This window comes from Phocoena phocoena, chromosome 1, assembly GCF_963924675.1.
Source record: "Phocoena phocoena chromosome 1, mPhoPho1.1, whole genome shotgun sequence".
In the NCBI taxonomy this organism is placed as follows: Eukaryota; Metazoa; Chordata; class Mammalia; order Artiodactyla; family Phocoenidae; genus Phocoena; species Phocoena phocoena.
In genome coordinates, this window is record NC_089219.1 from 24,440,384 (window position 1) to 24,464,921 (window position 24,538).

The 24,538-nt window shown below is 41.8% G+C and overlaps 1 protein-coding gene and 2 non-coding genes across 6 annotated transcripts in view; all 3 read right to left on the bottom strand.

The window, feature by feature from the left end:
• Positions 1-215: 215 nt before the first annotated feature.
• Positions 216-24,538, bottom strand: part of PUM1 (pumilio RNA binding family member 1) — a 128,063-nt gene continuing 103,740 nt past the window's right edge. For 2 of the 4 annotated variants that reach the window (XM_065893743.1, XM_065893762.1), the window contains 8 exons: positions 19,861-20,128; positions 18,386-18,515; positions 16,415-16,543; positions 12,355-12,492; positions 9,938-10,063; positions 8,625-8,746; positions 3,897-4,089; positions 216-796 (listed from right to left, as the gene is read on the bottom strand). In XM_065893743.1, the coding sequence (XP_065749815.1) occupies positions 665-796; positions 3,897-4,089; positions 8,625-8,746; positions 9,938-10,063; positions 12,355-12,492; positions 16,415-16,543; positions 18,386-18,515; positions 19,861-20,128 (1,238 nt within the window). In that variant the 3' untranslated portion in view covers positions 216-664. Of the gene's footprint in view, positions 797-3,896; positions 4,090-8,624; positions 8,747-9,937; positions 10,064-12,354; positions 12,493-16,408; positions 16,544-18,385; positions 18,516-19,860; positions 20,129-24,538 lie in introns of all 4 variants that reach the window. The other 2 variants (XM_065893754.1, XM_065893736.1) reach the window with 1 other exon arrangement.
• Positions 2,945-3,030, bottom strand: LOC136140815 (small nucleolar RNA SNORD103/SNORD85). Its single transcript, XR_010657666.1, has one exon. It is a non-coding gene; the product is annotated as a small nucleolar RNA SNORD103/SNORD85 (small nucleolar RNA).
• Positions 15,431-15,516, bottom strand: LOC136140820 (small nucleolar RNA SNORD103/SNORD85). Its single transcript, XR_010657667.1, has one exon. It is a non-coding gene; the product is annotated as a small nucleolar RNA SNORD103/SNORD85 (small nucleolar RNA).

Consider the following 24,538-nt stretch of genomic DNA (forward strand, 5'->3'; position numbering starts at 1 on the left):
TTCTTCAGCACAGTAGTCTCCAAAAAAGGCAATTTTTAGAAGTTTCATAAACTTAATGTCATAAACTGAAGCTTTAGCAACTCTGAAAATGATTTTCATTTATATATATATATTTATATATATATATTTTTTTATAAACATTGTTAAATGCCAGTTTGGGGTCATTTAACTAAAATTCAAACTTCTCAGGTTTTTTTGTTTGTTTTTCTTTTTTACTAAAATGAGGAGTTGGGGAAGAGCTATTTGCAAAACTTGCCAGCGAGGCAAATGAGTTAAAAACCTTTTTTTTTTTTTTAAACTTTTTTGTTAAACCAACCACCCTGAAAGTTTCCACATGTGGAATATAGATACAACGTTGAACAAAATATGTGGCCTCCCATGTACATTGGTTACCTATGTACAAGTATCCTATACACCAGTAAAACAACAGGGCAATTAGTCAATTAAAAAAAATAATTAGTACATGTTATGCATAATAAAATTAAACAAATTTACAAAGGCTTTTCCACTTGTGGATTTGATTCCTTTTTTGGGAGGAGAGGGTAATCCTGGAGCAACCATTTACCCATTTCAGATTCTACACTAGAATATTTCTGGTTGCTGGTTGGATTCACCAGTGGGCCAGTGAGGTCAGTGGGAACAAGGGGACGGGGGAGACACTGCCTCAGATAATACCATTAGGGGGGCCACAGATGGGCCCTAAGTCAACGCCATTCTTCATGTAGTATTTCTCCAGCTTGGCCAGAATGTGCTTGCCGTAAGTGTACTTGCGAAGAGTCGCGATGTGAGGCCGGATCTGGGGAGAAAGCAGAGTCCGTGTCACTCTGGCCTGAGGCAGGTTCAGGCGTGCTCCTGGGTAACCTGCTCCCAGGCACCACAGGGCGCCCGCCAGCACGCACGCCTCACAAGCAACACCTTTCACTGGCTCAACCCGAGCCCCTGAATTCTCAGGCTGCACTGACCGAACAGATGAGGGGAGCAGCTCCTAGCCTAAGTGCTGAGGCAGGACCTGAGAGCTCTGGAGGTCAGACGGCCACAGACCACTTCCGCAACAGTATGTGGAGAAAGCGCATCCCAAGACTGACAATCACACTGTCCACCACCGCCTGCACTGCATCGCCCTCAAGGAGGCTTTTGGCCCCTCTGGTCCCTCGCAAGGCACCTCAGCTCTCCTGAGCAGCGGGAGTTTCTTTCTGGGCACCATGAATCCTGTGCTCTCCAGTCCATAGAGAATCACAAAAAGCTACTAATGATGACAATAAAAATGACTAATATAAGCCAAGCACAGTTCATTTTGAAGCTTCCTAAGAGAGGTGTGATTATCCCCGTTTCACTGACGATAAAATGGAGGCACAGTGGGTAAGTCACTCATCTAAAGTCAAATGGCTAATAAGGAAGGGACAGCAGAGGTATGGGAACCCCACTGTCTAGCTACACCAGAAATTTTTTTTCCTCCAGAAATTATTCTTCTCCCCACTGTCTCTCATGGCTCTACTCCAGTCTCACCCTTCACCCTCTCCAAGCACGCTCGGATCAGCCCTACGAGCATCTCTTCTGTTCTCTGGGCAGACCCACGTCCGCAAGTCCTGTGCATCCCAGACAACTCGGGAGGCGCTTCCTCTCTGGAACCCCCTTTCCTCTTCTGTGAGTTCATGGAGCCTTCTACATACCTCAGCTACAGCACGTAGCACACTGTGTTCACAATCATTTGCATAACCACCAACCGTCCACAGAGACGGTGAAGACCCACAACATTAACCTGCTCCCCATCGCAGCTCGCGCTTATACTCAAAACACAGGACAGTGTACCAGGGAAGACGGATGCTCTCAAGCCTGAGCGCTTTAGGCAGACTATTTTGTCTGTTTCGTTGTGCCCTCAAAGCAAAGAAGGATCAAGTGGCGCTAGAAACCATTTCTGCACCCCACACAGGACACAGACCTGTATCAGCTATTATATTCTCACCTAGGAGCCTGTCTGGAAAACTTTTCAGAACTTGGCTCAAATTCCGAGCTGTGACCCAGACCATTTGCCTAACCTTCCTAAACGCATCTATAGAAAGGATGCCACACTTCCATTTGGTTTGCAGTCTGGACTCTATACACAACTGATGTTTTGGTCACTAGAACTGGAGGCTCCAGACCCCCCTTGCTTTTGGTAGCTCTTCTTTTAGAAACTAAGTGAAATTCAATTCATTCACCTGTCTCTCCCCAGGAATGGCTCACTGGTAAGACCACTTAACCTTTACACCTGTCCTCTTCCAGTCAAAAAACTAACAACCCATGTGCGTGTACGACATTGCTGAACTCCATTTTTCACTTGATTTAAAGGAAATGCTGAACTATTCTAACAGTCCCCCGTCCAAGTCCTCACCGCCTCATCTCCCGCTGCCGCCCCTCCTCCAAGTTACTCATCAGCCAGGACCATTATCTGAAACGTAAATGTGATTCTGGCACCACAGCCCTGTCCCACTGGACTTGCTGTACTTCTTCAAATACACTGTCTTGTCTCCTGCTTCCAAACCTTCAAGCTCTAGGTTCCCTCTGCCTGGAAAAGGTTCAGGGCTTTATTCCAATGTCACTCTCTTGGGGAGCCTTCTCTGCACCCCACAATAGAAGAGGCACCCTCCATATTCTCCCACAGCTCTCCCCAGCATCAGTGTAACCATCTATGACACTGCTGTGTCTACCAACACAGGGCCCTGATAAAGGAGCGCTTGCTGTAGAGCATGTGTGCTTGTTAACTATTTGTTGAATGAATGAATGAATGAACTCCCAACCTGCCGTGTGTCTCCAACATTCCCTCTGCCTTCACCAGCGTCCTGACATGCCCGTCTGAGTCTCACGGCTTAAGGACTTTGGACTCCCCAGCCTTCAATTGCCATTGCTGACACCAGCGCAGCGTTCTGTTGTGTTTTGTTTTGAACTGGAAGTGGTGGGTGCCTCGTCTGGCTCAGAACTTGAGTCCATAACAAAAGATTCTCATTACTGAACTTTGTTCTCAGAGAGGGCAAGTGGCTCATCATTGCCAGACCACGGCCATCCCCTCCATCGAGAAGGGCTGAGTGAGTTCAGAGCCCAAAGGCTGAGGGTTCAGATCAGCAGCACCTGAAGGCTCACGGCACTGCCTAGCGCAGACACAGCACGGCACACCTGCCTGTGGGCTGGTCAGGCTTCCCGGGCCCCGTGGTCTGTGTGGGGCCTGTTGGACCTGCTCCATGACTGCTCTGAGGCCATCGGCCTCTTCACGTGCTCTCTGTGCCAGCTCCCACTCACAGCACCCAAACAGTTCAGATTTCTGTCCCTTTTTTCCTAACTCTGCAGCCCAGACTTCTCCTGCAAAGCCTCCCCTGAAAGCCTCGGGCATGTGCTCTCACGTCTCACCGCTGCTTCCCGTCACCCTTCCCCACGTGTGCTCCGTGGGCAGGGCTCAGTCTCGGCCATCTCTGTGCTGATGTCTGGCACACAGTGGGCACCAGGTCAACGCGCCAGGCCAGGCGCTGCCCTGGGCAGGCGCTCATTCAGTAAATAGTGGTGGAATGAATGATGAAAGGGAAGAGGGAGGAAAGGAAATAAGGCAAGCAGGTTGATTTGCTGAACCGAGAAGCTGGTCTCCTAGGAGCCAAGGGGTAGAAACATGGGCTTAAGATCGGGGAGGGGACTCCCTCACAAAGACTGAGTTTAACACTCACACCAGTGAGTTACTGATAGAGGGCCGGCAAACACAGGGATAATGGCCATTCCAGATAAAAGGAAAAAGAAGCATAGCATGAGACACAATCCAGTGACAAACTCTGCAAAAAGAAGCAAGATGCCCACCCTCCTTTACATTTCAGAAATGAGAAGAACCAAGGGCCCTGCACTTTCTCTCTGGTTGAGATCTGCACAAACTGGCCTACCTTATGCATGACGATCTTCCTCTGGGCTGGCTCTGCCACATCAATCATCTTCTGGACCACATAGTTGGCGTACTGGTCCTTCATCATGGTGTATAAGGCACTGTGGGGACCATCGTTCATGGTGCACACCTCGTCGATGAGCACAGCGCGCTCCGTACGGGAGGCGTGAGTGACACACTTCTCCACGACATTGCTGTAATGAGATAAATCCAGGGACAACTCTTAGAGGGACCCTGTTAGGCTGTGCTTGTCTGGCCTCTGCCCTGACCTCAGGATCAGCAGCAAAAGAGCTCTTAATATTTTTGGCAGATTAATTCCTCTTCTGTTTGGCTCTATGAGACTCTACCTTTGCCATCTGTGACTTCCAATGTGAACCATGGCCGAGACCAGGTCTTGGAGGATACCAGAACCCAACCCTCTAACAGGTGAGGGTAACAAGCCCAGGTAAGTGAAGGTTCACAAGACTCGTTAACAGCTGAATTGGTTAATGAGCGTAATTTCAACAGGTATCAGAATCTATCAATCCTTTGCTCACCTCTGTGAGCTTAATGAGGCCAGGAACAAGTCTCACTTACATCTAGATCTCTAGTGCCAAGCACAGAGCCTGGCACTACAGACTTGGTCTACAGACTTATTGGGTGAAGGAAGATACAAGTAGGAACCACAGCCCTCATTCAACTACTTCACGCTGCCTCTGAAGAACAAGAAGAACCCCCAGGTATGTCTGCATTTCTAAACACTTCACAGATGTATCATCTTGGGAAAGGAAAAAAAGAAGTGTGGTTACATTAAATCAGAGTTCTCCTACAATCCAGAGGGGCTGCAGGAGCTGATGAAATTACACCCGGCCATGCTCAAGGGCACTCACCATCCAGGAGTGACTGACTACTCGTGAATGTTTGGTTTTGTTAAGTCAGCACTACTCTGCACCTGTGGCTCTGTGGGTATGACGAAGTTGTGTGATGTCAAAGAACAAGAGCAATACTTATTCTTTGTATTTGTATTACTGGAGCCAATACTTCGCAGAGAGAGCATTTGGTAGGTGGGCCTCGCAAAGAGTTCATGACTGGGGGAAGAGCTGCTCTGGACCACAGGACACTCAGGTAGAAAAGGAACCTTCAAACCTAGCTAATGCAGAAAGCTCTTTTCTGACAATCCTGAAAGACGGCCATTTAGCCTCTGCTTAGGAATTTCCAGTGACTTGGAAGTGATTCTAGGGCATCCTACCATACGAGTGAACGGCTTTGTTAAACATTCTTTACATACTGAAATAAAATGTGCTTCCCTGAAATTTCACCCATTTGTCTTAATTTTGCCTTCATGGGCTGAAAAAAGGATGTGTATACCCACTCCAGAAGCACCAAAAAAGCAGAGATAGTGTCTTACTCCTTCTTTCAAAGGTCAGCCCCCTCAATAATTGAACAGTCATCACAAATAACCATCACCAGAACAAGTCCCTATTCCAGAGGTTTTTAAACCATAAGAAGGTGTTGCTTCCATGGAGCTCTGACAGGACCCCCTCCATGTTACCTGGTTTAGCGTACTGAGTATTTATTATTCACATGCTTTTATTTAGAAAACAAAATTCTCAAGCTAAATGTCCAAGAACTACCATCCTACCAGATATTTTTTCGATCTTCCTTCTTAAGATACACAGAGTAAATCAACTGATAATCAATCAGGTTTAATTAAGACAACAGCCTCTCCCTTCTGATACAGGAGCAATATGGGAAAACTTTTACCCCCACCTTCCTTCCACAGCACTATGCAATTCTAGCACAAGCTGAAGGTGTGGCATGTGGAAGTGAATCTCCTAATAGCCACCGCCTTCTCCCTTAGCAGAAAAGGGAGTTAAGACATTACTGAGCTGGTTCAGTAGCACAAAGCCAGTCACGATCTCCAAATGTTCAGGCAAAGAACTCATCACTTTTTAGAACTGCCTGGCTGGGTTGTACCTTCATCCACCCGAGGACTGCTTCCCCTACAAAGTGGTCAGGATTAGAATAGGATTTTCTACTTAACTAGGTTGCAGACAGGACACACATTCTTCTGGGTGGAGGACTGAATCCTCAGCAGTGACCTGTCTTCCAAGAAAGTAAGCAGGTAGATCAGCTACCACCACTTGGTAGGATCACTGATCAGGATCCCACTTGGCCAAAGACTTCCTTCCACCGTAACACACAATCCATATTGTTCCAGTCTTTAAAGTCTATTCTAGCGTTTCTGAAACTGTGGTTCCCAACCCATTTATGGCGGAGGAAATCAACTTAGTGATTTGAGACTCGTTTTTTTTTTAATGAAACAGAACAGTAAGTGTCCGAATTAATTATGAGCAATATATCCTCAGTTACACGTGCATGCACATGCCTATGCACTCAAAGTCAATGAAATATTTACTTTGTATTCCGTATTAACATCCAAAATGTCATAAGGTCACTAATCTGTTTAATTGATTTGTTTCTATTATTTGATTTTCAAATTTACTGGCTCCTTCTTCTGTTATCTCTAATTTACTGTTGAAGCCATACACTGAATTTTATTTCAGATGTTATATTATTTTTCTACTCTGTAATTTCCATGTTATTCTTTCTATAATAAAGCTTCTAATTCTCTACTAACATTTATCTTTTCATTTCATTATAAGCATATTTTCCTTTACATCCTTGAGTATAATTAAAATACTTTATAATACTTTAAAATACAGTATTTTAAATACTAATTACTTCAAAATATAGTAACTTTATAAAATGCTTTATAATCCTGCTCTGCTAACTCCAACATCTGGGTGGTATAAAACTGTTCATAGGGGTTTTTTCTATTTTTTCTTTTTTCCTGAGTATAGGCCACATATTCCTGTTATCTAGACATGGCAAACGATGCACTGAATAAACGGCCCTGTCATATTCCTCCTCCGAGTGTTACTCCTTCACCCCCCCCTTTTTTTGTACGCAGTTAACTTGGCTGAACAAAAACTGCAAAATTCTCCCATGCAGTAGGCAGCAGATGAAACCTCAGTTCAATTCTTTTAGCCTTAGTTGGGTTGCCTTGAGTTTGTCCTATACAAATGAGGTTCAGGAGTCAACCAGATATTTAGAAAGTTTAAATTTAGGCTTCCTCCTCCTCCCTGGTTCTCTTCCTTTCCAGGATTTCTCCCCTGTCATTTTGTCACTCCCATGGTCATCATTTTGTAACTTTCCTAATTATAGTCAATACCGTATTATAAATTTCAAAGTTGCTAACAGGCTAGATCCTTAAGGGTTCTCAACATAAAAATGATAATTATGTAACATAACAGCTAATGCTACTGTAGGAATCATATTACAACATATAAATGTATCAAACCAACACGTTGTACACCTTGAACTTGCAGGATGTTACATGTCAATTTTATATCTCCCCCTCCCCCAAAAAAGGAGGGGGAGGAGGACGGGGAAATTTCCCCAGTGCAATTAACCTTCTTCCAAGTATCAACAACCTCCCCTACTCCTCTCTGGTTATCTCCCTGCTCTCTAATGTCTTCAGGTAGTTTTGGGCATTTTGTCAACAATTTATTAGTTGTTATCTGTGAGAGGATTGGGCCCAAAGTAGCTCCTAGGTCATTATCAGACCACAACTCTATTATAATATTAATACTTAACACTATATCCAAGAGTGAGATAGTAAATACACTGAACAAGAAAGTAAATAAGATAGCGACCCCAAAAAAAGAACTAAGAGATTCTGTCCCCTATTTCCCTGATCCCGACAAATGTCCAAAAATAGCAATACAAGGTCTAAGAGATGACCCTGATGTGCTTATTAGGCTGTTGAGACACTGGCTCTGTGAGTGCTTTTATTTCTTTTCTCTATTTTCCATGCTGTAATGTTATAAGATTTCACAAATTAAAAGTGAACAATTTAAAAACATCAAGGTTGTATGTCACACCTGCCTTGCAATTTATTTTAAAAACTAGAGAAGAAAAATATTCCAAAAATACAGAATACTATGTTATGTGTATGATAGGATATACAGACTCTACTCAGAGTATCACACCACTAAGCCGCTGGAGGGCCATTCATTCATTCATTCATTCGGCTGCACCTGGTCTTAGTTGCGGCATGCGGGATCTTTACTTGTGGCATGCGAACTCTTAGTTGCAGCATGTGGGATCTAGTTCCCTGAGCAGGGATCGAACCCGGGCCCCCTGCATTGGGAGCGCAAAGTCTTAGCCACTGGACCACCAGGGAAGCAACAATTTCTTCTCCAACCTCTGCCACTTATAAGTTACCTAAGACATCTTTCACAACCTGGGAATAACTAGTACATTTTATTCTTGGGCTGGTATGATATGAAGACTGAAAAGAGATTTTTAAAAATACTAAGGCCTATATATAGATACGGTCACCTGCCCCTTAATTCAGGTATCAAAAAGGAAATTGAGTAAAGAACATTTCACAATTCCAAACAAGTAAGTTACTAAAATACCCATTTTACCGAAGTACAAAATGTATATGCTTCAGAAACATATTCCCCAAATTTCAAAGTGGCGAACTCTGGGGGAGTGAGGAGCCCACTAAGAGATGTCTTATGTTTCATACTTTGTAGCAGAACGCTTTGACTTTTTTTAGCTATGTATACTTTGAGGAAAATAAACATTAAAACAAGAAAAGTATGAAAATTTCTCTAGAGCTGAAACACTATTTAATCATCTCTTCTGGAAAACAGTCTGAGTAATTCAAAGCACATACCTTGCAAATTTGTGCTGACTCAATACAAGTACATTCCCTCGAATTTCTGCTACAATTTTACTTTTATCCTCAGGACGACCATGCTCCAACACATGCTGGATTACATAATTTCCATATTGATCCTATTTGAGAAACAACAAGAGAAATTTTAAAATTTATATATAAACAGGCTCTATGTTACTTAAATCCTTATATCTAATCAACACCCATCTTCCTGTAAGACCATGATGGATTACCTGAACACTAATGAACACATAAGAATTTTTTAAATGGATAGGTAGTGACAATTTTTCCCTGTCATTACAAAACAGGAACACATTATTACTAGACAATGGAATGTTTCTATATATATATATATTTATGCCCAAAGGTCCTAGTCAGGGTCTTCCTAAAGTACTATACACAAAAATGTAGGCCTCTTCTCATTTAAAAAAAAATAAAAAAGAAGAGAAAGTAGGTGGGAATAAAGAGCTATTTTTCTCTCTAACAGAAATATACAAATGGGTCTGTGTGCCTGTCTTTAACAAAGAAAAACTGGAAATACTCACAACACCTAATTAAATAACATTACAAGCACACAATGGAGATACTCATCTAAACTGAAAGATGCTCTGAAAGAATAAGTGTGTGTGAGCAAGGAATTCCAAAGGCAGAAACATTTATTTGTAAGATGTAAAAAATTAAAAGTGCACATAGAATGCTTTTTAAGAAGCGCCTATGCCAAATGTGCCTGCTTCTGGACAGCAGGGTTATGGGTGGTTTCTTCTGTTCTGCTGCTACTTTCTGTACTTACAATCTTTTCTACAATGAATACTTAATACACTTATAATCTCACATCTCTCACCAAAACAAGCAACAAACACTGCCCAAAAATTGCTTCAGGACAACATACTCTATGTAGGAAGTGTTCAAACAGTATGATATGGGAGACAATTTTAGTAGAAGCAAGACAAAGTACCAAAGCTAGAAAGAAGAAATCAACTAATCCACTTAGTTCATTTGCAAAGATGAAACTGATAGACTAAATGGCCTGCCTAAGTGGCCACAGCTAGCTTAATCCATGACAGAGTTCTGGCTTTTGACAGTTCTTGGCAGATCTCTTGATGAATCAGAGGCAGATCTCAACTCCAAGGCTAGGGTTCTACTCATTACCCCTATTCATAAAACACGAACCAGGCTGGTGCAAATGAAAACCTGCCCAGAGCTTCAATGGGCATTTTAAGCACATTAACCTCTTCTGGAACAGATACCTGTGCTAAGAAAACACAAAAGCCCACAGGTGTTTGCAGTTACTCTACTGGCAACTCCACTACCTGTACAAGTTGCTCTGTGTGCTGGTGAAGCTCCTCTAAAATAGGGAGTGTCTGGTCAGGGAGACAGTGCTCCAGGATCCTCTGAATCACTCGGCAGCCATAAGGATGTGTGGACAAAGCAAACACCTAGGGCAGACCAACACAAACAAGAAAGCCAAAAATAACAGTTGCCACTTTCAGTGCTCCAGTATTGTTTACATACATTATCCCATTAACCTTCCCAATGACCCTGAGAGATAATCATGATTAAAACTGAAGCTCCTAGAAGTTTACATAATGTGCCTACAGTCATATAGGTAGTAAATGACAGAGCCAGGATTTTATTTCCGACTCTGACTCCAAAGCCCAAATTATAAGTATGGCCTTTAAGTTCTCTCTACGTACAATAAGGTGAGCATGTATGTGTGAGGATAAACTTATTTCTTAAACCCATTCTAGGAATTCATAGATGTACATAAATTCAGAGCTAAGAAGGACCTTATTGAGAAAAAGCTTATTTAGAAAGGAACAGAGAACTGGTCAAGGTCATAGAAAACACACTTAGTTACGAGTCCACAGTGTCAAAGGATGGGTTTAAAAACAGAAAAAAGAAGGGCTGGGATCAAAGCCTGAATGCTTTCACATAACTACACTGTAATGTTCTGAATTTTAGCTTTATAAAAACGCTAAACACTCACAGTCTGGAACAACTTGACTTACTTCACTCAACATTATGTTTCAAATATTTACTTATAATACTATGGGCTTCTATCGTTTATTCTGTATATCTGTATAGCATAATGTTGGGAAAATATGTGGCTTGTTTTTTGCGGGGGGTTCCAATCCTCTCCTGATGGACATCTGGTTTATTTAGTCTTTTCCTATTAGGAGAATAATGCTGCTTTAAACATGTCTAAATACATCTCATGGTATACATGACCAAACATTTCATCAGGTATATACCTAGGCCAGGAGTGCTAGATCACAAGAAATATAAATGTTGAACTTTAAAAGATACTAAATTATTTTCCAAAATGGGTCCATTCCCACCAGCAGTGTATCCAGATCTCACATCCCTGCCAGTACATAGTAACCAATGGTAGAAAATGGTCTACGGGACTTCCCTGGGGGTCCAACGGTTAACACTCCACGCTTCCACGGCAGGGGGGCACAGGTTTCAATCCCTGGTTGGGAAACCGAGATCCCACAAGCCGCGTGGTGCGGCCAATAAGAAAAAGAGAGAGAGAAAAGAAAGAAAATGGTCTACTATCTGTGGTCTTAGTTTGCATTTTCCTGATTACTAATGGAATTTATTTTTTCATATGTCTACCAGCAATTTGTGTTTCTTCTGTCTATTCAGGCTTTAAGCCCATTTTTGCATTAATTTGTATTGTTCTCCTTGATTTCAGGAGTTCTTTATATATTCTGGTTATCAATTCGTTGGCATTTTCCATCTTGAAAATATTATCTCCCATTCAGTGGCTTAATCCTTTTACTTTCTTGTATATTTCACACACACACAAAAATGTAAAGATAAACAGATCTACTCTTTTCTTAATTAACTCAGAAAATCCCAATAACCCTCAAGTTAGTGTCTGTAATCTACTTAACCACTGTAGTTTAAGTGAGCAAAACCTAAACAATCCTAAAATCCCATTTCGATCTAGGCTCTTTAGCAGTACCCATGACTACACCTGAAAATCTATTTGGTATTTCCAATTTTTCCCTTTTCAAAAACAAAAACAATTTCACACACCCAAAAAGATGTATTTTACTCTCTTGTCCCACCTAGCTTAGGAGACTGGGAGAAGGTTGTTTTTTGGCAAAAGAAATTAATGGTAACAGCCAACTGAGGGGCAATTCTGGAAAAACTAGGGTATGACAAAATATCAACTCTGCTTGGAAGCTAGCGCTAAAAGCACACTAGTCCTTACGATATGTAAGTAAATAGGAGAAACTGGAAGCTATCTCTGGTTGTGTGCCACTTAACAGAGTTCAAACCAACCTGATCACTGCCCCACCCAACCCCCCCAAATTAAGGAGCACCTTGTTATTTTTAAGACATAGTGACACATAACCTGTAAGATTAGTTCTGTAAATGACCTAAATTTTAAAACATGATAAAAACTTTTAAATATCAAGATAAACAGTACTTAACCAAAGGAAAAAATTTATTCTTCAAGTATCTGATGACAGTACCTCATCCTGACATGAGCGGATATCTGCATTAATGATGGAGAGAACACCCATGGACAATTAAGGGAAGAACCTTGGGTGCACGGAGCTAGGTACCTGACCCCACTGAATAGGACTACTACTTACTGCAGTCTAAAGTACACTAAGCTCTTTAGAACACTCCACAAACCCCATCCTGTTCTCTGCTCACAATGGAAACATCCATCAACTTGTTTCCCTTATTTCTTTCCTAAGGCACTTACCTGTCCCTTAAACGCATCGATGATAAACTGCAAAGATTGGGGTTGCACACATTCAATGCATTTCTGAACCACGTGATTGCCATTCTGGTCTTTCACACACTTCAGGACATGGCCATCTAGCTCCCGAACCATCTCATTCTATTGGAGACAAGGAAAGAAAGCACCACCAGAATCACAGAGAGCAAACACCTGGACGGTCAACGTTCTCCTCACCAAACACAAAAGCACTGAGCAGGGAATCCGTGACAATTAAAGTGGGACAACTCAGCTGTGGCACTCTGACAACCTGGTAACAAACGAAGACTGGAGTTTTTTCACATGTTAACAAACTTCCTATAATAATAACCAGTCTTTTTTTTTTTTGGATTCTTTTCTTTTAAAAAAAAAAAATTATTTATTTATTTTTGGCTGCACTGGGTCTTTGTTGTTGCACGGGGGCTTTCTCTAGTTGCAGAGAGAGGGGGCTACTCTTCGTTGCAGTGTGTGGGCTTCTCACTGCAGTGGCTTCTTTTGTTGCGGAGCACAGGCTCTAGGCGCACGGGCTTCAGTAGTTGTGGCTCGCGGGCTCTAGAGCTCAGGCTCAGTAGTTGTGGCGCGTGGGCTCAGTTGCTCCATGGCATGTGGGATCTTCCCAGACCAGGGCTCGAACCCGTGTCTCCTGCATTGGCAGGCGGATTCTTAACCACTGTGCCACCGGGGAAGCCCAATAATAACCAGTCTGAAGAAAGTTCTCTAACTTGCAAAAGACCTGTCTGGGAGTTACCAAAAAAGTGCAGTCATCTTCAAGTTATAAACGAGCCGATATCAAACCAACTACGCTGTATTAGAGAATTTCACATACAATTCATCACGTTTTCACCATGAGAACCCTGTAAGGTACATGCTACTAAAAGTGAGAGTAGTTCATCTAGAGCTTACTCTGGGCTACGCAGACCTCTAAATGCTTAACTCGCTTTGACTCACCATCCGCCTCGCAGTCCTGTGCAGCAGACACTATGACAGAGGAGGAAATCAGGGCACAGACACGTTAGCTGACCTGTTACAGATCACAGACCTAGACTTGCTCCTATTCACACCCAAGCAATCTGATTCCTGTGTGTGGCAAAACAGACCATGTCAGCAAACCACCTGTCAAATATTACCCTGCACCCCTTCCTCCACCCATATATGTGAATATATGAAGATACTGAGTCTGAGGGCGGTTAAGTAATGTACGAAAACTACAGACAGCGACTGAATCAGAATTCTCGCCCGGTCTGTGACTCCAAAATGATCTTCCCACCAGGCCAGACTGACTGCAACGTCAGCTTGAGCAATACTCTCAGTTAATGAAAAGTGTCCAAACTCAGGGAAATACAGAAGGCCAGGGACTTCCCTGGTGGTGCAGTGGTTAAGAATCCGCCTGCCAATGCAGAGGACATGGGTTTGAGCCCTGGTCTGGGAAGATCCCACATGCCGCGGAGCAACTAAGCCCACGCGCCACAACTACGGAGCCTGAGCTCTAGAGCCCGCGAGCCACAACTACCGAAGCCCATGTGCCTAGAGCCCGTGCTCTGAAATGAGAAGCCACTGCAATGAGAAGCCCACACACCGCAAAGAAGAGTAGCCCCCGCTCGCCACAATTAGAGAAAGCCCGTGTGCGGCAGTGAAGACCCAATGCAGCCAAAAATAAATATTTTTTTTTAAAAAAAGGCCAGACAACGATTGACTCTGTGTGTGTGTGTGTGTGTGTGTGTGTGTGTGTGTGTAGGTGCGTTGGGATTTTGACTGGATCCCATCCCCACTGTGTGTGTGTGTGTGTGTGTAGGTGTGTTGGGATTTTGACTGGACCCCATCCCCAAACTTGCTGCCTCAGGTCTCAGGCATACTTACGCTGAACACCTGTACCACGGCTGGGCCCTGGTACTTGCTGCCCGATTTCCTTGCTATATACAACCTCTATATATTGGTTCCACTGTGCTGACTCCATATTTATGGTAGAAGACTACAAGCCAGTTTATAACGGTGACATTTGTGAATGCAATGTCTTAAATCCCTGAGATGTTAAACATGTCAAAGCAACTAAATGATTTTCTAATTAAAGAAATTCAAGACTACAACGCCAGGGACTAAACAAGCAAAACACAAGAGACTCAGGAAAGTTTCCTGAAGCAATTAATCAAATGTCAGAAAAGAATAATTTACTACGGAAATATAATTATAGGAATGATAAATAGAGAAGGACGCCTATATAAAGATAAACACAAGGGACACTTCTAATAATCAAAATGAAGGGGAGGGGGCTTCCCTGAATATTTTCTTGAGCCCAAAGAGGTAAAAACTCCACTGGAGATGAGTTTATTTCAGCTAAAATACACTTACATCTGGAAAAGAGTAAATTATTCATACCAGGAGCAGTAGTTTAGACCCAGAACAAGAATCACAGAGAAACCAGACCCGGAAAAGATATGCAGGAATAGCAGGTAGAAAGGACAATTGCCAGGGGGAAAGGAAAGGGGGGTAAAAACTACTACAATGTAGCCATTGCATCAGAAAAACAAAAAACAAAAAAACAGTAAAATCTGAAAATCTGGAGACAAAATCAACAATTTATCATAATCCTGGGAGAGGGCAAAGATGGGGAAAATACCTGGGAAACCGTAATTTCCTGCTTGCTTTCAGTAAGCGGGCATTATGGTCAAAAGAGGAAAAAAAGTTCCATATTCAAATCAAACAAGAAAATTAAAGAGGAAAGATTCACCCAACAAATTTTCATCCCTCAACATCCCAGGGAAAATTAAAACTGACAATGATCTGAACATTAAAAGAAAACAAACTAGTAGCTTCACCCCTGCTTCTAATTACTCACACACAGCACCCCTATTACTGCTGTATTTCCAGTACTGGCACTAAATGAATGAACTCCCAACCTGCCGTGTGTCTCCAACATTCCCTCTGCCTTCACCAGCGTCCTGACATGCCCGTCTGAGTCTCACGGCTTAAGGACTTTGGACTCCCCAGCCTTCAATTGCCATTGCTGACACCAGCGCAGCGTTCTGTTGTGTTTTGTTTTGAACTGGAAGTGGTGGGTGCCTCGTCTGGCTCAGAACTTGAGTCCATAACAAAAGATTCTCATTACTGAACTTTGTTCTCAGAGAGGGCAAGTGGCTCATCATTGCCAGACCACGGCCATCCCCTCCATCGAGAAGGGCTGAGTGAGTTCAGAGCCCAAAGGCTGAGGGTTCAGATCAGCAGCACCTGAAGGCTCACGGCACTGCCTAGCGCAGACACAGCACGGCACACCTGCCTGTGGGCTGGTCAGGCTTCCCGGGCCCCGTGGTCTGTGTGGGGCCCGTTGGACCTGCTCCATGACTGCTCTGAGGCCATCGGCCTCTTCACGTGCTCTCTGTGCCAGCTCCCACTCACAGCACCCAAACAGTTCAGATTTCTGTCCCTTTTTTCCTAACTCTGCAGCCCAGACTTCTCCTCCTGCAAAGCCTCCCCTGAAAGCCTCGGGCACGTGCTCTCACGTCTCACCGCTGCTTCCCGTCACCCTTCCCCACGTGTGCTCCGTGGGCAGGGCTCAGTCTCGGCCACCTCTGTGCTGATGTCTGGCACACAGTGGGCACCAGGTCAACGCGCCAGGCCAGGCGCTCATTCAGTAAACAGTGGTGGAATGAATGAATAAGAGGGTGCAAGTGAAGAAAACTGGAAGGTGGGTTGGAAAAAAGTTTTGTCTGTTGAGGTGGTCAGTTCAGGTAGAAGAAAAGGACAACCTTACCTGCTTCAACTCTTGCCAAACAAAAAACCCACCTCTAAAATCACACCTACTAAAGACTAAGGTCTGGTCAAAGGGAAAAGTGTTTGAAACCACTGGTTTTAACACAAGACACTTGATCCACTATAAACTTACAAAATTAATTGTACAGTTCATGCCTGCCATGCACAGAAGGTAGCCACAAGCACCAAAGAAAAACTGTGAAAGAAAACTAAAGACTGACAAACTTACGAGGTTCACTACATGTACCATGAAGAAACATCAAACACCAAGAGAAAAGTTAAAGGGGAAACTTACAATTACCTGCTGGTCTGAGGGAATAAACTCAAGAGCTTTCTGGATAACACGGCAGCCATACATCTGCAGTGCCAGTGACAGGACATGGCCTCGAATCCGTTCAGCCAAAGCCAGCTTCTGTTCAAGGCTGCCAAACTAGACATAATGTGTGGGTGAACACCATTACTTAGGTAGAAAGAAAGAAACCAGAGAAAGCAAAGCATTCATTATTCTGTATCAACCATTGGCATACCTCTTTTAGCCCTGTATTCTATGATAAACTAAACCTTTTATTTAAAAAGCCTTTGTTTCTTCAAACTAGTGGTTATCAGCCTCTGATTATGAGGAACTCTTTAATGTTAAAAAACTTCTCAGATATCCAACTGGAGTGGTTTCACTACTAGTATCTGCTAAACAAATAGGCAATTCCTCAAAGCTGTCCTTAACTCACCAATACTATTAAATATACCTATATGTCCAAGAGCATTTACATTTATTCTTAAAACAATAGTACATGTGGAAGACATTGTTTATTACGGCTTTAGACAATGTCTGGGGAAGATTCAAGAACTTCTTGCAACAAATCTACATCACTTCAGTTGTCTGAGCCTCATAAGCTGAAAACAAGTTCTTCTTTCATCTCTATGAAGTTTAAGCCAAAGCACACATGCACACTGCTCTGAATATACTGTTCTCTATTACTATAAGAATTGATGATGTCTATTTATACAAGTCAACAGAATAGGGGGAAAGTTAGTAAAATCAAGGGGTATGACAGCACAATGTTAAAACTCTTCCTAGAATGTTTCTCCATCCCTGGCTTTTTATTTTCATTTGAATAGCATGTGAGACTGGAAGAGACTTTATGAATAAGGCTGCCCAACCCACTCATTTTCCATACAAGAGAACTGAAGCCCAGGGACATTCTCTAAGTCAGAGAAGTTCTCTAGCTTGTCCCAAAATCATACTGCTATAACCCACTGTTCATTCAGCCACCCCTAGCTGCATTAACCTCTGGAGCTGGAGATCTCTCTATTTTTATATCTGTGACAAAACGGCAGTAAAACGGCATTCGAAAGTCAAAATTACAAGAGTCGTGTTTAGGCTGATATCTTAATCCGTAGCTGGAGAATTCAGAGTCAAAGAACTTAGGTCTTTATGAGAAAAGCTGGGAAGATAGAGGCTGTGAATGAGCCATTTTTTAAAATCTTCACACAAACCAAACAAAGTAAGATGTAAGAAGTTTACAAATTTCTTTTGTTGGGGGGCAGGTAATGTGCAGAGTTGCAGCATTTTCCCCCTGTACCAGATGTTTCATCTCAATGCTTCACTCCTTTCTGGATTTATAATGGGGTTGTTGATACCAGTACACCACAGCTACAATGATTAGCAAAAAATCCCTACGTTTCTGACATTTTAGTTTAGAAGAGGAAATAGACATTAATCCAACAATCTCGTTAATCCTTTCCAAGGAAAATGATAACAAGAGTGGACACTATCCACATTAATGAAGGAACAATAAGGAACCAAGGCTGAAGGATCACCCAAGAAGCAGCATTTAACAATCCTCATGACTGTGGTTTATGATGAAAAACACCAGAGTTGGTATTCAAAGATAATTCTCTAGGAATCCATTTTTAAAAATTCATTTCCAGAACTTTACTGTGGTCCTGCTAAAATTATCTTACAAGGATTTTTCCTCCAAAAATGACACTTTTAGTGAAACTATTTTAGCAATCAGAAATATTGTGCGGGATCCTAAATGGGGAGAATGGTCCTACAAACACATTTCTAAAATACACTAGCATCATCTGCTTGGGTATTTAAATGATGCACTACTGCTAATGAACTGGAGAAACAAGTAAATGTGCCTCAAGAAGACCACTCACGCTTCATTTTGAGGACTGGAATGAAATTGCAATTCTAAAAACAGCTAATGAAAATCAAAATGCTATGGAGACTGTCTAAAGTCAAAGGACAGAAAGAACAAAGGCTTACTTCAAAGAACTTCTGAATGACGTAATTTCCAAATACATCCACCATAAGCTGGTAAGCGGCCTGGAGGATTTCATTGAAGACAAGCTGGCGCTCAGCTGGTGTGGCACGCTCAAGTTTCAGCTGAATGAATCTGAAGTACATAGTAAAAAGGGCAATCACAGCATTTTAGGAAGACTTGGAAAGTATATAAAGATTAGCTCAATTTATAATGTGTCAGTTCTGAAACTAAATGTATGCGTGTGCATGTACACAGAGGCACAACAGTGTTACTTAAATAAATCACTTGAGCTCACTTCAAATTGAAGAATTACTGAAAAGGAAAAAAAAGTTATATTGTGAAGTATCCCCTAATTTAACTGAGCTTTTAGAAGTATATTTAAATTTTAGTATACTTCATTACAACAGGACATGTATTTATGTGTGGGATTGAGAGGGAGCTGAAAAGGGGGGGCAGAAAAAGAGAGAAGAGGGTAAAAGCAGGCACAACACAGGGAGAACTCTACCGGACTTTTTCTTTTAGGAACCAGTCCAACATCAATAAACTCAAAGCCTATGGTCCTTATTATAGTCTTTAACTCACATTCATATGAAGCAGTACATATTTATTAATGATGTGGAACAGTTGTCATCTATGTGCAGTCTCTTTCTAAAGTAGTAGCTATTCAGTTTGCCTTTTTTAGCTCAGGTGACTATATCAGAAAAACCATGTTCTTCTCCCAACCTGGCCTTTAGGATCTAAATATGAGAAATCCTTGCCCAGTAGCAAGCTGGCAGAACTTAAAGAGGAGGTAGGTTCTTTGGGAGTTGTTTTGGAGGAACTGTCAGAGAAAGAAAAAGGGAGAGAGAAGGATGGATGATGTCACCATAAATCTGCTTTTTTCTGAGGACCAGGGTCCCTTTCTGTGAAGTCCATTGGAACAGGGAGTGGTAACCAAAGCTAAATTCTGTGTTTTATAATAGCATCTTCTAACCTCTGTGCAGACTCTCACTTCTACAGAATGGAACAACAAAGAAAAGTGGTGGCACCATCTTACTCCTGAGCCGAGATCCAAATCTGCATGTGAATAGAGTCTCTTTGAGAGCAAGATTCTTTTTTTTTTTTTTTTAGCAAGATTCTTAATAGCGATTAAAGTTGCAAAAGTGTACACATGTCTTTGTGTTAGTGTTTCTGTATTTCTTAAACTGCAGACATTCTGGGAGGTTCTCATGAACAAAGGAACACCAGACTAATCTTTCAGAAAGGTAAAGAGGTTTGTTTCAGCATGTGATCCAGATTACTAAATGGCTATTCTCCATCACTTGTATATCTGTTGACTCTCATAGCCACATCCCTCTGAAATAACAGGAAGCGTACTAAAAAGCAAACTTTGTTTCAATTATTATATGGCAATTTACTTAATGTATACCTTATCTGAAGCATGGAATTTAAGGCATTAAGATTTCAGTTACCTTAAGTGGCAAAGCCAAGTCCTCACCTGGACCCATGCTGGTCTTGGGAAAACTCCATTATATGCCCAGCAATCTCCCGCAGTTGTAAATTGGGATACCGGTTATTTCGAAAATCTTCCAAAAGCCTGCTCCTGCCAGAGGGCATGACATCAGACATTCCATATCGCAAACGGGAAGAGGAAAATAGGGTGCTGCTGGGGCTGAAGAGGCTGGAGGCACTGCTCGCGCTGCGGTACTTGGCTTCAGCGCCTGGAGCAGCAGAGATGTATCTTCCACTGCCATTTGTGAGTCCTCCTGTTGGTTACAGAACAGGAGAACTCAAGACTCATTCTTAACGAACTTTATTCGAGAGGAAAAAGCATCCTATACATGAAATCCTGCATCACCTCTGATTTCTTTTCAATTCTGCTGCTTTCGTGTTAAGATTCAATTCTATTAGTGCCACGACTTTCATAAGACAAACTCACCAAGCTGGAAGAAAACTTTTGCACAAAACTTGAGAGGGGAATGCTATTAACCATTGATAGGAGACTGCTAGCAATAATGGAGCAATGGTTAGTATAGCCCTTAGTAAATGAAAGGAGGAAAGGTCCTGCTGTGTGAACCAGCACCTGAACACCAGGATCAGAAAAGACAAAATGCACAGAGACTTCAGTGGTTTTCCACTCTGATCTCTGTGGAGATTCCTGCCATCAGTGGATAATCCCCACTCCCATCTGAAACCATCCCTTAAAAAAAAAAAATAAAATCTTTCTTTTTAGGGTACCCAGATTAGTCTGTTTTATATAGTGGACCTCTCAAAAAAGCTTTGAAGGCATGGTTTTGCCGCTAAATAGAAGTCTGAAAATCACTAAGGCAACCAAGGCCAAGGATTAGACATAAGGGATAGAAAAAAAGACGTGTGCTTTGAAATGGAAGGTTTTCCAGTTCTTCACCAGGAATGGACAGCATCTAACTCCTTCTACTGGAACAGAGCCTGAAGTGATTGCAGTAGCAACAACTTTCAGGCTACCGATATTGCCGTTTTGACTGCTGACAAGGGAATAATCATTGTGAATCCGAGACACATAAAACAGAGATAAGACTGAAATGCCTATCAAAAGATAAAACAGAATTAAAAAATTATGAGTATATATTTTCAATATATTTTTTTTTACAATAGAGGGTTTCTTTTTAAACTTTAGATTGTACTATAAAAAGGATGTGAAGCCCTTTTTCTGTTTTTTCCCCCATTCCTACTTTGCAAAGTAGATAAGAAATACCAGTTAAACCACAAAGAGTGTAGGTAAATAACAATTCAGGAGCCATGAGAAAAGTCACCCAACATGAACTGCCTGTTAACTTCTGCAGAGCTTTAATGAATGTCTGGTCTGGAGTTTAATGGTAGCTACAAAAAGAGACTCAGCTTGGATTTCTCCACAGAATTCCAGGGCCCAGTTTCAAAGGTCGGGGTCTCAATGAAAACAGTGGAACCAAAAGGAAATGGCTCAACATTAAATTTTGTTTAAATAGATAAATAAAAATAAAAGCTACTTGCTGAGCATTTGTCCTATGCCAGGCTCTATGCTAGAAGTATTTAATATCCACTTTCTATCAAATTCTCACTGGCATTATGGAAAGGGAGTTTTTAATTCCCATTTATGTAACAGAAAATTAAGGCCCAAAGAGGTGAAATGCTTGTCCAAAGATACAAAACCCAAAAATCATGGCCAGAATCTGTCACTGCCCTTACAACTACACGAGACTCATTTTCAGACTCAGTTATATAATTTTCTCGTTCTAAAGCAGCGGTCCCCAACCTTTTTGGCACCAGGGACAGGTTTCGTGGAAGACAATTTTTCCATGGATGGGGCGGCGGGGGGTGGGGGTGGGGCAGGATGGTTCAGGCGGTAATGCAAGTGATGGGGAGGGATGTGGAGCGGCAGATGCAGCTTCACTCGCTTTGCCCGCCACTCACTTCCTGCTGTGCAGCCCCGTTCCTAACAGGCTGCCAACCCTGTTCTAAAGGACATTGTTTTTCTTGTCAAAATTCCATAATATTTCCTAACCCAAAGGAAAACATTTCTTTAAGGAAAGGAGAAAGGAGGTTTATAACAAAAGAGAATAGTAGCCATATGGCTGCTCTTTATTCCATTTCAAAAACAATTCTTTCTACCCTGGCTTGAGATAGGGGACAAACAGGCCAAGAGGTGGTAATCAGGTAAGTCAGCAGGTACTGGGAGAGTGTGGTTAAGAAGAAGGAACAGCATGAACATACAAAGTTTTGAAAACAATTTAAAGGTTAAGAACCTGGTCACTAACAAAGGCACTTAGGGAAAAGTAACATATCAACAGAGAAACAATCAAACTCTTAAAAGGCCTGACAAACATCCAAATTAACATGCAAGGTAGGAGACAACAGCATTCTGCCTAAGGAATGTGTATCTCTGTAAATAAACTCTCTTTCACTTAAAAAGAATAAACATGGAAGGTGGCCAGGTCCATGATGACAAGGCTGAATGACAGGAACCAACCCTGAGCACTGCCCTACCCCTAAACTTCCAGTTATACGAGCCAACAAATGAACTTATTGTTTAAGCCACTATTAGATTGATTTTCTGTTACTGTGGCCAAAAGCATACTGACTAATCCATAACATAAAGGGGTGGAGTGACTACTGGGTAGATTTATACACCTGCCCTGAAGTTTTGATTTTTGGCTTTGGTGTCTTTGGATGCCAGACAGGATACACAGACACACATATACACACACAGCTTTTATTATTGAGAAAGGAAGTATACAAATCTGAAAAAGAAAATAAATTTCTCCAGGTACTATATTATAAATGGCAAACTAACAGTCAACAGGAATATTTTGCTCAGGCCAAATAATTTTCTTTAAACATTAAACCAACGGTTAAAGTAAATTTTTGCTTAAAAATGTGGTTTTCTGGTTGTTTTTCAAAAGGTACCTGGCAAATAGTAGACCATCATTATTTGTGGACTGCAGCTCCTTTATATGGGGAATATGCAGAAAGGTGTTTTCCAGTTCACTATAGTTTACACACCTACATGTGCTAATACCCAAATTACTATCCCCTGGAGATGGCCCCTGAAAGTGTTTGAATTTTAACCCCATTTTTAAAGGAACATTTCACGCAGGCTCTTTAAGCCTCCTAGTGATTTCACAAAGTTTTTCTATAATATTTTGACAGTAGTGGATTTCACAGAGCTCTGTCCTATGACAACATTTCCACAGAAATCAAAGGCTTAAATGTTTTGTGTATGTGCAGGTTTCCCACTCCACATGTAAAGAGCCTCACCATTCCACCCTAACAACAAGCAAAAAGCTGAAAAATCAACAATTCTTCTTAGATCCACAAGAGAGAGGAAGACAGAGCAAACCACTGTCCCCAAGACTGGAGAGACAGACATACAGGTCACCACAGCTAACCAGACCAGGGACTCAAGTGGACACCACTGCCTGAACCAGTACCAGACTAGGAAAACCTGAACTGTAACTGACAAATTAAGAGGCTCAGTGCGGGATGACCCTGAAATACACAACTCCAGCCTACTCAAACTATCCTGTTCCACTAAAGGGAGGAGGAAGAAAACTAAGAAACACTTGTGAAGTTGACAGTCCAGAGGCACAGGCTCACTAAAAGACTGAGACCTAATCATAGATCTATAGAACATTTTTCCTCCCTCCACACCTCACCACCACATTACTAAAAACCTATGTACAGCAGTTCCTTTCACTCGATGTACCAGGCATGGGCTATCAAAGATAAACTGCAAGGCATATCAAAAGGCAAAGAATAAAATTTGAAGAGTAAAAGCACACATCAGGAACATACATGGCAGGGATGTTGAAATTATCAGACTGGGAATTTAAAATAATTATGATTAATATGCTAAGGGCTCTAAAGGATAAAGTAGACAGCATGCAAGAATAGACAGGCAATGTAAGCAGAGAGATGGAAATCCTAAGAAAGAACCAAAAAGAAATATTAGAGACAAAAAACACTATAACCAAAATGAAGAATGCCTCTGACGGGCTTATTAACAAACTGGACGCAGATGAAGAAAGAATCTCTGAGCTAGAGGATCTATCAATAGACTCCTCAAAAACCAAAAAGGAAAGAGAACAAAGACTGGGGAAAAACAAAATCCAAGGACTGTGGGGCAACTACTACAAAGGTGTAACATACACATAACTGGAATACCAGAAGGGGAAGGAGGAGAGAAAGGAACAGAGGGAATATCTGAAACAATAATGACTAAGGATTTCTCTAATGCCAGACACCAAACAGCAGATCCAGGAAGTGCAGGGAACACCAAGCAAGATAAAGACCAAAAAACCTACTCCTCCAACTATCATTTTCAAATTATAGAAAATCAAAGATACAGAAAAAATACTGAAAGAAGCCACACGGGGGAGAACACCCCACCTACAGAGGAGCAAAGGTAAGAATTACATCCAACTTCTCCTCAAAAAGTATGCAAGCAAGAAGAGAAGACTGTAAGTCTTGAGAGGAAAAAACCCACCAACCTAGAATTTTGTACCCTGCAAAATTATCCTTCACAAGTGAAGGAAAAATAAAGACTTTCTCAGGCAAACAAAAATTGATGAAATTTGTTGCCAGTAGATGTGACTTGCAAGAAATGTCAAAAGAAGTTCTTCAGAGAGAAATATAAATAATACAGGCCAGAAACTGATCTA